Source organism: Chaetura pelagica, unplaced genomic scaffold (assembly GCF_000747805.2).
Source record: "Chaetura pelagica isolate M959 unplaced genomic scaffold, ChaPel_1.0 scaffold242, whole genome shotgun sequence".
NCBI classification, from domain to species: Eukaryota; Metazoa; Chordata; class Aves; order Apodiformes; family Apodidae; genus Chaetura; species Chaetura pelagica.
The window spans coordinates 693,449-709,422 of record NW_009952377.1 but is presented as its reverse complement, the minus strand read 5'-3'; the positions used below and the strand labels follow the sequence as shown (position 1 = coordinate 709,422).

At 41.2% G+C, this 15,974-nt stretch overlaps 2 protein-coding genes across 2 annotated transcripts in view; both read left to right on the top strand.

The window, feature by feature from the left end:
- Positions 1 to 3,500, top strand: part of TDRD9 (tudor domain containing 9) — a 66,767-nt gene extending 63,267 nt beyond the window's left edge. The window contains exons 35-36 of the mRNA XM_010008164.1: positions 2,111 to 2,183; positions 3,402 to 3,500. Coding sequence (XP_010006466.1) covers positions 2,111 to 2,183; positions 3,402 to 3,500 — 172 coding nt within the window. The remainder of the gene's footprint in view (positions 1 to 2,110; positions 2,184 to 3,401) is intronic.
- A 2,956-nt stretch (positions 3,501 to 6,456) lies between these two features.
- Positions 6,457 to 15,974, top strand: part of ASPG (asparaginase) — a 58,713-nt gene continuing 49,195 nt past the window's right edge. The window contains exon 1 of the mRNA XM_010008163.1: positions 6,457 to 6,489. Within this exon, the coding sequence (XP_010006465.1) occupies positions 6,457 to 6,489 (33 nt within the window). The remainder of the gene's footprint in view (positions 6,490 to 15,974) is intronic.

The window sequence follows — 15,974 nt, the reverse complement described above, 5'->3', positions numbered from 1 at the left end:
ATCATTAGACTTTCCTCATGCTTACCTGTACTGACCAGATTTCAAAAAGAGCTCTGGTTCAGACCTGAATTCAGTTATGTTGTGCTCACTAGTATTGGCCTCATCTCTCGGAAATGAGACCTTTTTGGCAAATAGCTTTTCTAAAGTAACTGTATGGTGAGGCAGTTCTTCATGCTGATAAAGTTCAGAAGCTTTTAAGCTTAGCTGCCCTTATCCTAGTTTATCAAATTATTATCAGAGCAGCTGTTTATTCTGAGTTTTCAAATGTTACTTGTTTTTGAATGTACCTGCTCAGTTGACTTTTTTTTTACTTCCCATCTGTGAATAAACTCATAAATTGCCTTTAGTCAAAAGCAAGAGCCCATACTTCCAAAACTCAAAAGAAAATCCAGTGTAGTGCATTTTATAATATATTAAGTGCAAGGGGAGGCAGCCTTACCTTTTGAGGCACTGGGAATGAAATTAAGAGTATAAACAATTTTCAGAAGATGTGGAGATACCTATTGTATGTTAGCTGACCAGGATATGACAAGGGAGAAAAGTGATGCTTTTGGCTTGGGCGCTGCACCCTGTGTGCCACCAGTTCAGCTGTTCTGAGACATGGCAGCTTCCAGCCAGCTGTTGCAGTGGGCTGTGTGTGCCTCCAGAAAGTGGTGGTACAGCTTCAGAAAGGCTGTGCCTCAGAGGTGCCTGATGCTTCTGCATTCAACTTAAAGAGCTCCAGTGCAGGCTGACAGCAAGCTGGTGGCATCTCATGAGAACTCTTGGTAAAATACCAGCTGTTAAGTGTCCTGCTGACACAGTACTGAATTTCCTGGTTGTCTCCCACTACCTGAGGCTGGTTGGTGTCTGCATTGCCTTTGGACACTGCAATGTAGTACTGTGTTTAGACTTCAAAGCTGAATGAAGATAGATTGTGATTCATGTGGTAATAAGTGTAGGGAGGAGCCAAGGAAAGTGGATAGGCTGAAAGAAGCAACACCACAAAACCTCTCTGGAAGTGACTGACAATAACAGGAGCTCATAGTTGGACATCAATATTTACATGCTAAATTCAAGGCAGAAATATGTCACTGATGTTTCTTTAGACATGAATCAGAGTGTTGTCAGAGTTGGGAGGGACCTGTAGAGGTCATCTAGTCCAATTCCCCTGTTAAAGCAGGATCACCTGGAGCACATTACCTAGAGCCAAGGGTGCACATCCATCCTGTGAGGGAGCTGGGCCTTGGGATGTAGGTAGCTCAGCTGGGGGTGGGGACTATACAGCAGGTGTTAGTGAGTGACAGGGTTATGGTATCAAGGAACCAAATCCAGTGGTAATTCCATTTTTTTAATTCTGGATTTCTTTTCTGAAGCCCTTGAAGCTAGGCCTTTTTTTTTTTCTTTTTTTAAAAACCTTTCTGAAGGAAGAAACAAATTGTTTGTTATGGGTTGTTTATTGCCATGATAAGAGTCCTTATGTAAAATCCTTCTTAATTCTGAATGTTTCTTCTGATTGCATTGTGGTTTATGTCTTGGGGAAAAAAACCCAAACCTTTTATTAATGAGTAAATATGTAAAAATTTAGCCTGAACTGTCTTGCAAAACTTTTTTCCATTTTTTTGAAAGCTAATTTTATTTACATGTCACCACTACTTAAGACTAAAATCAGTGTTTGAAAAACACATCTAGACAGAATTAATGAAAGTCTGTTACTGTTGCACTTTGCACAGCTTGAGGAAATAACTGGAGCAGACAGACTATCTATAGTAATTGAGTTGTCATGCAAAACAAAATACCCTAAAAATAGCTGCATGTTACATTATGTTAAATAAGCATGCATAAAATTTATGGAGTGAGTGACAGTTGCAAATTCTAGTAATTTCTAAATTTTAAAAAATTCTTTAAAAGCAAATACCTTCTGATACACTTAATGGCCCTGAGAAAAACTGTATTTTGACTGTATTCAGACTAGCATAACAAGGAAACTTCCCTTCAGCACAGACACCTCATAAATGCCTACATGTATCCAATATTAAAATTCTTTTGTTCTTATGACTAATATAATTACAATTAATAATTTTATTTCTAATTAAGTATATTTCTTAAGGCTATTTTAATGTAATTTCAGCTTAATCTGCAAATCAAAACCTCGAGATAAAATTGTTCCCACCTGGTATGGGAAGCCGTATGCATGGAATCAGGTAAAGATACACATTTTTTTTCCTTTTCTTAAAAAGAGTAGTTAGACTTCTCCAGTACAGTTAATTATGAGTGGTTAAAGGGAGAATTTCTTTTGAAAGGATATTTTTGAGCCTGGGGTGGAAAAAAAAGAAAAGTATTGAATTTAAAGATAGTACGATAGATTCAAATTTAAGGGTTAAGAACTGTTGTGTACGTATCAGCCTCTGTTGAGGCCCTATTTTTTGTAGAGTCTGTTCAGTTTGGCTGTTTTACTTTTTAGTTCTGTTTATGTAAATATTTAGCCTTTTCAAACAGCACACCTCATTATTTTTGAGACTGTAAAAGCAGCTTTATAGATGTTAGAAGTTAACATTTTGGTATTTTTCATTCTATTAAGCAGCTGTAGCCTTGAAGTAGAAGAATTACACATTTTGCTTGTTTAGGATTTATCTGAATGCCATGTATTTTAGTGTTGGTTTGGATTGCTGTGCTTTCAGATATTTTTTCCCAGCTCTCCAGCTAGAAACATGGTTTGCTTTAGGATGAATGCACAGGGATCAATCAGATAGAGGGCAGGTTTTCTTGAAATCCAGGAGGGTTTTGCAAAGCTGAAAAGTTCAGCTTCCTACTCTGTTAGAAATCTTACCTGTCTTTTCTATAAGGGCCTCTGCAGGCAGCGAGAGTCCCTGATGAAAAGTGCATTTTCCTAATTAAAAGATGGCAAGGAATTACTGAGTGCAGGAGTAAGATTTCCACACACAACACACCTCCTCCCCTTCCCTCCCCCAGCCTCTCCCACCTTGAGGTGCAGCCTTGAAAGGGCTAAAGGGCTGACAGCAGTGGATGAGCACCAAGGGCACATATTTCAAGTAGGTGTTCACTGAGGGGCTCCAGTGTGTCACAATACGCTGCTTTAAGCCATAATGTTTCTATTATATTTCAAATTCAGTTATCCTTGGCATTAAGAAGATAATTTCCTGTTTAGTTGTATTTAGCTTGTTGTAACAAGTTAATGTATAGGCCTTGGATCAGGACTTTCCTCACTATCTGTAAGGCTTTGGGATTGTTTGTGGAACAGTATTCTGACTCAGGCAAACCATGAGACACAGGATTTTGTAGTATTGGCTCTGAGGTTGAAATGTGTGACTTGAAACTGTCAAAACTCTTTGTTAAATGTGTTACATAGGTAAACAGTATTAAGAATGCGTTCTGACTTTCATCTTGCTTCTTTTGGTTAGGTGGATTCTCAGCGTATCATTGACCAGTCAGAAGAGCAGCATGAAAGATCAGAAAATGGTCTTTATCAGCTACATAAGCTTGTTGTGTTGAATGTTTAAGTATTTTTAGAAGCCTTTCAGAGGAAGAGGTATTATGAGTAGTCTAAAAATTACTTTTGCCTTCTGTATAACCCTTGGATGTTTGTTTTGCTAGACTGTTCCTTAAAGTTAGTGTAAGCATAACTAAAATACAGTTTAGAATATGTTAAAGGTGTTTTTTTTTAAAAAAAAAAAAAGTTAAGGTTTGCTTACCTAGAGCAGATAAGTTTATTCATGAAACAAACTGACTTTAAAAGATGCAATTTTCATTTTAGTAATACTTCTGAGCAGGTTTATCAGAAGGTACATGAAAGACAAAGCAACAAAAGTTGATACTTTTCTGTTTAAAAGCTCATAAGCCATGGGTGTGATCTTTGTCTTTAACTGCAAGTTGCATTTTCCTGTTTTCTTTGTCATTAGTTTTTTAAAAAGCCATACAACAAAGGTCTTTGGAGTTTTTCTTAACCAAAAACTAGAGGTCAAAAGAAATCTGATGATCTAGATTATTTTCTGATCTGAAATACAGCTCCATGTATGGGATACAGGGTTTTTTTCATACAGCATTTAATGTTTAATTTTTCACAGCAAAGTGTAATACTTTCTTTGTTTTCCTGTATGGCAGAAGAGTGCTTTTGAATTACTGATTTGTGGCACCTTTATTTCATCCTTTCCTCTTATTTTTACCCATAAGCTCTTTAGTCCTTAAAATGAGGTCAGTGGTTTCAGAATAAAACGCATTAAGTGAAATAAAATGTATTTGTCTCTTCTGTTGTGCAGTCATGCTTAATAAAATCTAAATGTGGTTATTAATGGTATATGATTGCATTCATGAAATACATGAATACAAAAACAGCACATGGAAGAAATGTGTTAAACTTTTCACTGTTTCACTCAATGATTTGAAGATAGTGTAATATCCAGTCATCCTCTGAGGAACAGACAGAATCAGTGATCACCATAAACAAGTGGCAGATTTTGGGAAAACAAAGGGATGCTTAAACTAAGAAATTATTTAAACTGTACTTAAACTTGAGACAACTGTAAACAGGCAATTTCAGTGGCTTATTATAAGCATTACTTCCTTAGGACCATTTTACTAATCCTTGTGAATTATAAAACATCTTACTTTATATAGTGAGATCGAATTTTTCTATTAAACCTACCTCAAGTAAACCTACCTCAGGTGGCTTAGACAACAGCATTTCTCAGCTGAGTGCTGGATGCAAATCAAGTGTTGCACTTAAACACCTTTAGGGGCAAACGAAATAGGCAGAATGTCAAATCTTTGCCATTAAAGATGGGGATTTCTGTAGGAAATGGTAACTTAGTAATACCAAAAGACATTTATGTAATAATGTAATTTATTGTATTTCCACATAACACTGAAATTGAGAGTTGAGAAGAATAGAATGTGTTTTCCTTTTTAATTCTGTGGCTACCGTGTCCTGGTCTGTTAGTGTGCCCGTGCTGCCATCTGGTGAGGGGCTACCGATGTGCTTGCTCGTTCCCTGTGGAAGGTCTGCTGCTTGTAGAGCTTCCAGTACACAGGAGGTGCTCCATAACGGCTCATGACCTAATAAAACTGAAAGGTTTCTGCTCTCCTCCTTGTGATGAGAAGTAAATCTTGCTCACTCCCTCACAGACCAATAACCCACAACCTGCCACTGGTCATCTGAGTAATGAGAATTGTGCGTGAATTCTTAAAAGCTCCCAGTTTTGCCCTGGGTACATAATAAAGTGTCCAGATGTGATACATGATAGATGATTCTTGAAGGAAACAGAACATCTTACAAGTTAGCTTTGGTTGTAAATGTTATTTATTGCCAGATGAAAATATAGCACTAGTATGTAAAGAGCAGCAGTTATATTTTATTTTTTGATTTAGGTTTCAGCAGCATTGTGGACTGAAGTTTAAGGCAAAGAGCTCCAGAACTTCTCCCTTCAAGGTTAATAGTCTGAAGCACTTGAGAAAGAGGTATTATAAAATGGTTGTCTTTAAAGGAAGGACTGCAGTTGACCTAAATTCATATTTGTATTAACTATGGCAGCTGTTACTCCATGTACACAGAGGTTGCCAAAAGATGAAGAAAATGTTCTCTGGTTCCCAAACTGATTCTTTGAAGTGCTTCAGAGCACTTGCTTCACAGTTATTTCAATATAATCTTACTGTAAAAATGAGCACTTTTAGACATAGGAAGAGAAAAGAAAATAGAATTCTTGAAAGTAAGTAACAAACGTGAACATTATAGTCACTCAGATTCGCCACAGGGAGACAGGAGTTCTTTAATATACCTGTAGTTGTGAAATTGAGCCATTTCAAAAGGAGATTGGCCTTCCTTGTGGAAATTCAGCACCCATCACAAAACAAGGTTAGGATTTCCATGTTTCCTTCCCTAAAAAGTGTTATTGGGGATATGGAAAGGTGGACCCTACAGGTCTCCTGCTGAGACTGTGGACACTTGCAGAATGTCAGCCTGTGAATTCTGCTAGGAGTGTGAGTGTACAAGTTCAGGTGAATGTGGATGTCATTGTAGAGTGATTTATTTCCAAGGAAAACACGACTGTCCTCTCAAGAAGAGGAGAATTTCAAGAAGCACAGGTGAGTGCACAGAATTAGTTTAGGAATGTTGATTGTTTCCAGTGTAGTTGTGCTACTGCAGGCACCTGATCTGCTTTTCTGTAAAGCCTGCTCATGGCTTTTACATGAGCTTTTGTTTACAGTGCAGACACAGAGTTCACAGTTAACAGGAAAAGGAAGGCAGGAGCTGGAATCTGAATCATGAAGGGATGGAGACCTTATCCTAGGGTGACTTTTAACGAGCACAAGGAGTGCAGTCACAAGAGGCTCTGCCTTGCTTAACCCGTGATCAGGTGTCTCAGGTTTATTTACACTAACCACCTCACTTTGGCAAAACTCTGATGTGCCCAGAATGGGAACTTAGTGAGACAAAGGCCTGTTCAAACAGTGGCACCGATGATGGTCCAAGTGAAAAGAATTGCCTTGGAGAAGGTACAGAAATGCTGCAGCTAATGACCAAAGGTGAGACTTCTCTCTGAGACTGAGATGTGTGGAGAATGTGTATCATCTTGGGAAAGGAAAACACTTGTGTGCAACCAGTACTGAGATTTTCAGGTTGTGATTTTTTTCCCCCCTAATCACTGAAATGCAGATTTGGTATAGGAGAGCCTCTCTGGACCATAGCTCTGCAGATACCCATGTTGGTCCTTGGAACTGCTGAACTATTTAAGTTTTAAATGAAATAGCCTCTTCTGAGGGCTCTGTTCCTTTGCACGTTTTACCAAGAGGATCAGCATGTGATGCTGAAGGTTGGGTACACCTGCCACACTCCTTAAGACAGCTTACACTGAGATTTCAGTCTGTATACAGATATAGGGAGTTCGTCTGCTTTCCTAAGTTTAAAATGTTAACTCTGTCTCTGGAAGTAGTTTTACTTGGTCTGGATAATAACCCTGTGCAAGCAGACTGCTCCTGCCCAGTCACCCATTGAGTTGGGAAGTAAACCAGCAGGATGTAGATCTGTTGTACATGTTCCCTAAGGAATAGATACTTTTGTGGGTTTTTTTTATGAAGTAGGAGATAAGGAGGCAGAAAATACACTGGGGAAAAAGCCAACGTGATTGCTGCTGACAGCAAGTCCTAAAAGGAGAATAGTTCCTGAAGCCAAGACATGACCCCCACAGGATGCCAGTGCTACGGGCTGAGGAATATACATGAGGAAGCAACAGTCTATGATATTGTGAACTCCCAGAGAATACACAAATACTTCTGGAAGTAAGATTTTCACTCTTGCTAAATAGATGCTTTCAGATGAAGTATATGAAAACAGCAAAACACTGCTAGAGACTGGCGTTTTGTAATAGCATGTTGTGAACTTTAGTATCACAGACCAGAATCAGAAGGGGAAGGGACTTCTTGCAGACTTCCTCTGAACATGCATGAGAGCAAGTTCAACTCAAAACTTTGTGATGCTATGGTTTCAATGTTCATACTAAAATGTAAGTTTTGGTCTTAATTTTATTGCTGCTGTATTTCAGTTTATTGTTTTTCAATTTATTTGAACTGAGACAGTCTTTACTTTCCTCTGTATTTTTCTGTTGCTTGACAACTATAAATCCAGTTATGATAATTTAGATCTTCTAGTATGGTATAACATAATTCTTGTATTTACCTTCTACTTGATGTAGTGTCAGCAACAAGCTGACTACCTTTTGATAGAAGTTTTCCCAGGTCAGAATAATTTAAATACCTAGTTTTACTATAACCTAAAGTAGTTTTTGTCTGACGTGGATGAAAAGCTACTACGAACTGTTCTGAAACATAGGGAGATTATGACTTTGGGCCACGTTGCCTGCTGTAAGAAGCAGCAGCAGTAAAATGGCTGTAGTTTACAGCAGAACATTTTTAAGTGATGTAATTTTGTTCTTTATAGTCTCTCTAAACATCAGAGGTATTATCTAGGCAATTCCTGAATGTGCACCACTGTTTGATTTATGTAACATGAAGACAGAAGACCTGACTGAAATTGCCTAGTATCCTGAGGTTCTGGACATGGTCTTCAGTTCTCTTATTTTATTTAGTGCCTGGGATATGTTGTATAATTTATATTTTTATAAATTAGTGATTTACGGAACTGAAATACAAAGGAACTTTTGGGCTGGAGAGGCTGTTAGCACCAGCAGTCATTTATAGAAAAATGACCTTTGATGTTGTCTTGTTCTCTCATAGGTATTATAAAGAAAGTTACAGGCTAAGGGAAGTGATGTAGACCTACACTACAAAGGAGTTGTTGCAATGTGGTTTCCTGTCAGGAAAAAGAGAATTTTCTTGATTCAGGAATTTTCTTGATTCAGACAGGGATGTTACAGTTTGCAGGAATCTAGACCAATAGAAAGATGTAATTCCAACTGACACATCAACACTGAGGACTGTAGCCCAACAGTTCCAATCAAACATAATTTATAAGACTGCGAGCCAGGAAAAAAAACCAAAAACCAAACAAAAAAACCAGTTAGTTTTCAAAGTACAATACTTCAAGGGACCCTCTGAAGGGCAGGATGGTTCTTTCTAACCCTTAACAAAGTAAGGAATTATGAACTTCCCCAGAATACCTGACTGCACTTTTAAGGCCATCTTTGGTGCTGCATAAGGCTCTGATCTGTTGAACATCGTAAGCAGGTAAGAATGCAGGTTGTGTCATCTGGCACTGGTGTGGTATCTCTGCCTCACCCAACTTTTAGGTAGGGCTCACTTCTCAGAAAGGTAGAAGGGAACTTGAATTTAACAACATTGCTTTTGTGGTAGTTCTTAAGAAGGATCTTATTTCCTTGGACACAGCAAAGAAGCCTGGCTCAGAAAGGCCAGGCAAGAGAAAGGGAAACACCAGACCTGACAATGCACCACTCCTGCTTCTCACTTTCTCATGTTGTTTCAGGTAGAAAGGGTAAGGGCAAGTACTGAAACGTGCCACATTTGTCAGTGCATAAACGTTAGAAACAGGGAGGTTTCTGAGAGAAAGGTAAGGTCTGGAGAAAGATGCAGAATTGATGAACTGAAACTACTGAGACAGCATAATAAATGCAACATTGGAAAAAAATAAAGCAATAGCAGTGTGATTAATAGAAGAAAAGGAACAATGCCTCTCAATGAGTTCCTGCGATTTCCCCCAAACAGGGAGGAAGAACATCTTTAAGATGAGCTCATCATGCACAGCAGCCGGAGCTCTTTGGAGAAACATGGTCTGGGTAGGCTGCAGAACCAAAGAAGCATTTGGCAGGGGATGGGGAAGGTAAAGAGACAATCCTGTAAATCAGCAAGGTGGGATCAGCAGAAGAGGACCAGTGTTGTAGACCTCAGTGAATGAAAACTGATTCCTGTGAGGGCAGCATCTACTCTTAACCACCTCAATACAAGTAGGTTTGCTAATGCAGCTTAGACAACAGGACAAGTAAGAAAAATGTAAGAAAATGTAAGAAAGGTATTTCTGACTTGTTATTCAAAAGCTCTGTTACATTTCACAGATGTTTTTACTCCTTGACTGTTCGTCTAAATTTCTTTCAGACTTTCTTCTTGTCCCAAAAGTACTGAAGGATGGAGAACCTCATCAGTACATAGTGCTTTGTCCCTGGCCTTCACCTCCTGCCAACAAGCTGGTGCATTGGTTACAGCACCCACAGTGTCCTCAGTGGGGCTGATGACACACATGACCTTTATTAACTCTTCCTGGCATTTGTTCCCTTTTCCTACTTGTATGTCAGGATGTTTTTTGTTTTTAATTTTGTTTCATTTTCTAAAGCCCTTTAAATGTGTCAGTAGTTTATCTTGCCTGCAGTCTCTGTGAGGCCTGGGACTCATGCTTGCACATTGGTGCTCATGTATCCTGCCTGCCCTCTTCCAGCTGTAGTTCAGTTCTTGATGGCAAATTACTTCTCTTACTTTGCCTAAAGCCACACTGAGCCTGCACCCTTGCCAGTGCCTACAGCCCAGTGCCAGACTGCACTCTTGAGAACCAGGTGCAGGATCTGTTGCCAACTCACACCTCACAGGTGAAGGAAAGGTAACTGCAGCAATTTCTCCTTGAGTAATTTGAGGGCTGCTCTAGACTTGCCATACCTGGATCTGCACGTTTTGTGTCGTCAGGGGTTTTCCTAGAGCTACGCTTCCAAGGTTGAGACAGGATAGTTTCTTGGCCAAATGCCCACAGCCCTGCCCACAGCCAGCTTTCAGATGTGATTGTCCCATTCTCAAAGTGGTGATCAGCAACACAGAGAGCCCAACCCTTCAGCTTTCTGGCAGAACTGAAGAGAAGACAGGAAGGATTAACAACCTGGAGCCTGAAGAACCCAGGGCTGAGCAATCCCTTTTGTAGAGTAGTCCACCTACTAGTTCTGCTTGTATTTCATGTCATACCAGGATCTGTCCTGGCATTTGCATTAGTGCTTTTAGCACTACTGAATTCTTTATCTGAGACTTGACAGCTGTGGCAGATGCATGATTCCTGTGGATTCACCAGTACCATCTTTTAACCTGGAAAAAACTCAGTGCCACTAACTCAGAGGGCTCTCTGCTCTGACAGAGAAGTTTTGGTCCCATTCACCCCTCAAAGAAATGGGAGTTAAACTTGCACAAGCCAGTGTGCAAGTTTCTGCAGCTTGGTAACCACTGCAGCATTTGTAGGCAACAGCATCTTACCTGTGTCCCATCCTTGTGGCCCTGTCACTGGTGGGGCTGCAAGCTGAGAGGAACTGATCGCACTGCAAGAACTCTGACCTAAGTATTCCCTGTCACCAGATCAAACACAGAACTTTAAAAAAACAAACAAAATATATATATTTTTTTTAGCTCATGGTCAGCCACTGTGAATGCTAGACCTATACTATTCCTCCAAGGATATTCAAGTTGCTAATAAATTATTAACTTATTATCTACTAATTATTAAACTAATTAGCTTAGACTAGATGCCCATCTTTTAGATAGCTGAATTCAGTCAGATGATGAATCCTACCTCTGAGGCATATTATTTGGCATGTGACTGTCCACAGGAAAAAAAATAAATAAATTACAAGATAATAAAGGAGTATTTCAAGTAGAATGTTGGTTGTTTTTTTTTCCAGTCCAAGACCTAATGTCTTGATTTGAGAATTTTGCTATGACATGTCCTCTGGATTTTGTTCAGACTATGAAGCAGTAGGAGGAATCACAGGAAATAGGATTCATCTAATACCTATCCAAGGCTTACTTTACCTGCCTGAAGTTCCAGCCAGCTGAGAGCTCCCAAGTGTTAGACTGAGTCAGCATTACATGTGAAACTGTACCTTGTAAGAGCTCACCTCCTGAGATAGGCTGGAGTTTTTTTAATACCTTTTCTTCTGACCAGTTACAGTATCATTAAGGAGCTACTAGTCTGGTTTAGAATTTAATTCCATCTTGACCTCCTCTTGACTTCTGTTGATTCATTTGCTCAGCCTGTGTCTCTCTGAAAGGTGGCACAACTGTCTGATGTCTCAACCACTCCTCCCAGTTTTGTCTCCCAGTTTGCTGAGGGTGTAGTTTGTCCCCCCACCCAGCTCATTCACGAAGAGGCTGGTGCTGTTTCTGACACCAGGTGCACGTAACTAGTGACTAAACTACAGCTCATCATCATGCTGCTGAGCACAACCCTTTGACCTTGGCAGTTCAACAGTTTTCAGCCCACCTCACTGCCCACTTTCCTAGCCCATGCATTATCAGTTTGGCTATGAGAGTGTTATGGGTGACAATGTCAAAAGCCAAGACAAGCACCATCCACTGCTCTGCCCTCGCTACTGTGCCAGTCACCTGGTCACAACAGGCTGTCAGGTTGATCAAGCATGATACACCTCTGGCAACTGCTCCTAACTGCCTTTTTGACCTTCATATGTCTGGAAATGGCCTCCAGGTTTGATTGCTTCATCACTTTTCCAGGCACTAAGGTGAAGTTGACCAGCATCTAGCTCTCCTTGTCCTGCTTGCCTTTCTTGAAGTGACATTTACTTTTTTGCACTTCTAAGGAATCTTCCCCCAATTGCCATAACTTTACAGAGAGGGCAGTGCCCTCATATGGCATCAGCTGGTTCTCTCAGCACTCCTGGGTGCAGCCCGTTAGGTCCCAGGGACTCATCAGTGCCTGGTTTATTTAAATGTTCCCTAACCTGATGATTCTTCTCCAGTGAGAGTACACCTTCCTTGGCCCAGAGCTTCCCATAGGTCTCAGGTGCCTGGAGTTCCTGAAGGCAAATATTACCAGTAAGGACTGAAGCAAAGGTGGCCTGGTCAGCTCTATCTATGTCCTTGGTCACCAGGTGTCCTGCCATCCAGCAGTGGGCCAACTTCTCCCTAGTCGTCCTTTTGCTACTGAATTACCTGTAGGAGGACATGATCCTTGAAAATGGATCCAAAAAGACATGGAGATTTTTTTGAGAGCTTCATTATTTTTGACAGGTGATGTAGCTAGACAATCAACCTTGACTATTGTGAACCAATATAAATAAAAGTTCACCAGAGCTTCCAGGATGACTGGAACTTGCTCTTATTAGTGAGGTACTTACATCTCACTACTGGTTGCACACAAGTGTTTTTCTTTCCCAAGATAATACAAATTCTCCACACATCTCAGTCTCAGAGAGAAGTCTCACCTTTGGTCATTAGCTGCAGCATTTCTGTACCTTCTCCAAGGCAATTCTTTTCACTTGGACCATCATCGGTGCCACTGTTTGAACAGGCCTTTGTCTCACTAAGTTCCCATTCTGGGCACATCAGAGTTTTGCCAAAGTGAGGTGGTTAGTGTAAATAAACCTGAGACACCTGATCACGGGTTAAGCAAGGCAGAGCCTCTTGTGACTGCACTCCTTGTGCTCGTTAAAAGTCACCCTAGGATAAGGTCTCCATCCCTTCATGATTCAGATTCCAGCTCCTGCCTTCCTTTTCCTGTTAACTGTGAACTCTGTGTCTGCACTGTAAACAAAAGCTCATGTAAAAGCCATGAGCAGGCTTTACAGAAAAGCAGATCAGGTGCCTGCAGCACCCGCGTCTTTCCTTAAACACACTCAGGGATGGTGACTCCACCACTTCCCTGGGCAGTCCATTCCAATGTCTAATCACCCTCTCCATGAAGAAGTGCTTCCTAATAACCAACCTAAACCTCTCCTGGTGCAGCTTCAGGCCATGCCCTCTTGTCCTGTCACTAGTTGCCTGTGAGAAGAGCCCAACCCCCACCAGATTTCAACCTCCCTTCAGGTAGTTGAAGAGAATGATAAGGTCCCCCCTGAGTCTCTTTGTTATTACTGGGGAAGCAGGGACTGGGATCTCGAATAAACTGGTGAGTCTCAAATAAACAAGCACTGATTTATGCTGTGACTACAAAGTAATCCACCTGTTACTAACTAAAAATTAAGCATTAATCAAACATTAGTCAAGCCTTATTAGGCATATGATACCATGAGTCTGATGCTGAGTGGTTGGCTACAATCACTGTGATCTTTAGTTCTTGGTCCTCTTGCAACTAAGGAAAGCAAACAGGTATTACAAAATATTTCTAACTTTCAAGCAGGCAGGTCTGTGCTCTATTTGGGTGCAAGGCAACATAGGAAATGTTTTGCAAACAGGCCTTCATCTAACAGGTGTGAAGAGGAGCAGGCTGAAGACTATGACTTTAGGGGAGCTGACTTCGGCTTAATCAGCAAGATAGCAAGATATTTTGGGAGGATGTCCTGAAGTGCAGAGGAGCCCAGGAGAGCTGGCTCATCTTTAGGGACAAACTAAAAGAAGAATAATGGTCCAACCTGAAATGGAAGGAAAGACCTCAACAGGCTGAGAAATGGGCTCTCAGGAACCTCCTAAAACTCAGCAAAGCCAAATGCACAATCCTGTACCCCAGATGAAAAAAACCCTGCATAAATCAGTACAGGCTGGAGACTGAAAAGTTAAGTAGCAGCTGTGCAAAAATGGCTTGGGGCTCTTATGGACAAATCAAGTATGAGTCAGCAGAGAAAGCTAACAGAAAACTAACAGTATGACTACTCCCCTCTCCTTGGCACTTGTGAGGCCGTGTCTTGAATTCTGTGCCAAGTTTTGGGCCACCCGGTATAAGAGAGAGATTGGCAACTCAGAGAGAGTACATAAAATTTATGGAAGAGTAAGTTATAGAAATTTGAAGCAGAAGAAATTGCTTGGAACATCCCATAATATATATGTTGACCTTGAAATTGAGTTAAAATTTATGTAATGGTTGCAGCACAGGGTACCAATTAAGTTCATATGACCTGGAGCCAAAAATCCCTACCACTTTCATACAGGAAGCACGTTCTTCCTTTGGCTTACTGAGTAACTCAGGCACTTAAGCTGCAAGTTTTGCTTCAAGGTACTTGCGTGGCAGCTCATTCTCAGCTTATGCACTGTGCTTGTCAGCACTTACTGCCCTCAGTCACTGCCTCATTGTTTTTTAGCCAGTTACTCTGTTAGTTTTGCTTTATAGTTGGCCAGTAATAACAGATCTTGTAACAACAGACCTCAAGACATCAGATTTCCTTAAAACTTCAGCCTCCTTAGACTTGATCTCACACCTGATCCTCAAAATGAAACTACCATACACCTTTCAAACATGACTCTTAGAAGTAAAACCAGTACCTGAGCTGGGCACCAATAGACTTAGCACAGATAATTTTGTTTTCTGCCCCCTTCCCACAATTAACCTCTCTGAGTTCCAGTCTGTAAGGTACAGCCTCTAGCTTTTTCTGTAAGATACCTATAACATCACCTTATTCATCACACCTCCCCACTTCCTTCACCTGCAAAACTGCACTCTAATCCAGATGTTTCCTCTATGTTCTTTTCCACATTAGCAGTCTCTGAAGTATCCCTACTTCAGGGATACTGAAAAGTCCATCTCAGGATCTGAGATCAGGGATCTCCTGGAGATAACCAGCATTTGCAGATGTGGTGACCACCAAAACACTAGGGGAAGCACTCCAATGGTAGAGTGCTTGCTTAGCATGACATGTAGTGGGATTGATGCCCACATTCTCCATTTTCTACTTCCAGGTCTTAGTTTCCAAGGCCAGGTTGGATGGGGCTTTAAGCATACTGCCCATGCAGGGGGTTTTGAACTAGATTAAGGTACCTTCCAACCCAAACCATTCTGATCCTGTGAAAAGAGACAAATATTCAGAGCTTCTGAGGTTGAATTAGTGACCTTCCCCCTCGTTGTTCTCATTCCTTTCTTAAGAGGACCCAGCTACATGGACAGAGTTGGTGCCATTGTACACACAACTGGGCATCTATGTTGACCATTGTCGTCTTCTTCCCTGAGTACTTTTGGCAAGACTGTTGAGAAAGAGAAGCTCTCTTTCACAACTGCATGTTGCATCTGGCTGTATCAAGAATAACTTTGTGGTCACAGATTCCCAGGCCGTACTTTGCAGGTGAATGTCCCCAGAGAAAGAGAAGATCTCACATTAAGGACTTTGTGGGCTGTTACTCCCTCACAGTCTACATGGCAGGACGGCATATGGATGCTTGATTAAACCAAGAGATCAGTCTGGATAGGTTGTGGATTTGCAGGCTTGCTCACTGTTACTTACTCGGCAGCTCTCCTCTCTGCCCAAGCAGAGCTTTCCAGCACAGCCCTTATGTTGTGTTCCAGCTGCCAGTTTGGTACCAGACTGTCCCCATTCGGCCCAGAGCTCAACCTGCAGCCTGAAGGTGGAAGCTCCTTCCCCTAGCAAGAAAACCTGGACGAAACCCGAGGGTCCAGATCAGGAAGCTGCAACTGTACGAACAAGTCACCTCAGAGGCCGGGTCAGCAGAGAATGTTCCCACCTGAGTCCCCAAGAGCCTTCTGGAAAGCAGACGCAGCTCTCCCCGCCGGCTGCTTTACCCCCTGCTCCTCTCCGGGCCGACAACGCGCTTCTTTCGGCTTCTCCTTCAAGCACGAAGGGCCCTATCGCTCGCTCCCCCGGGGG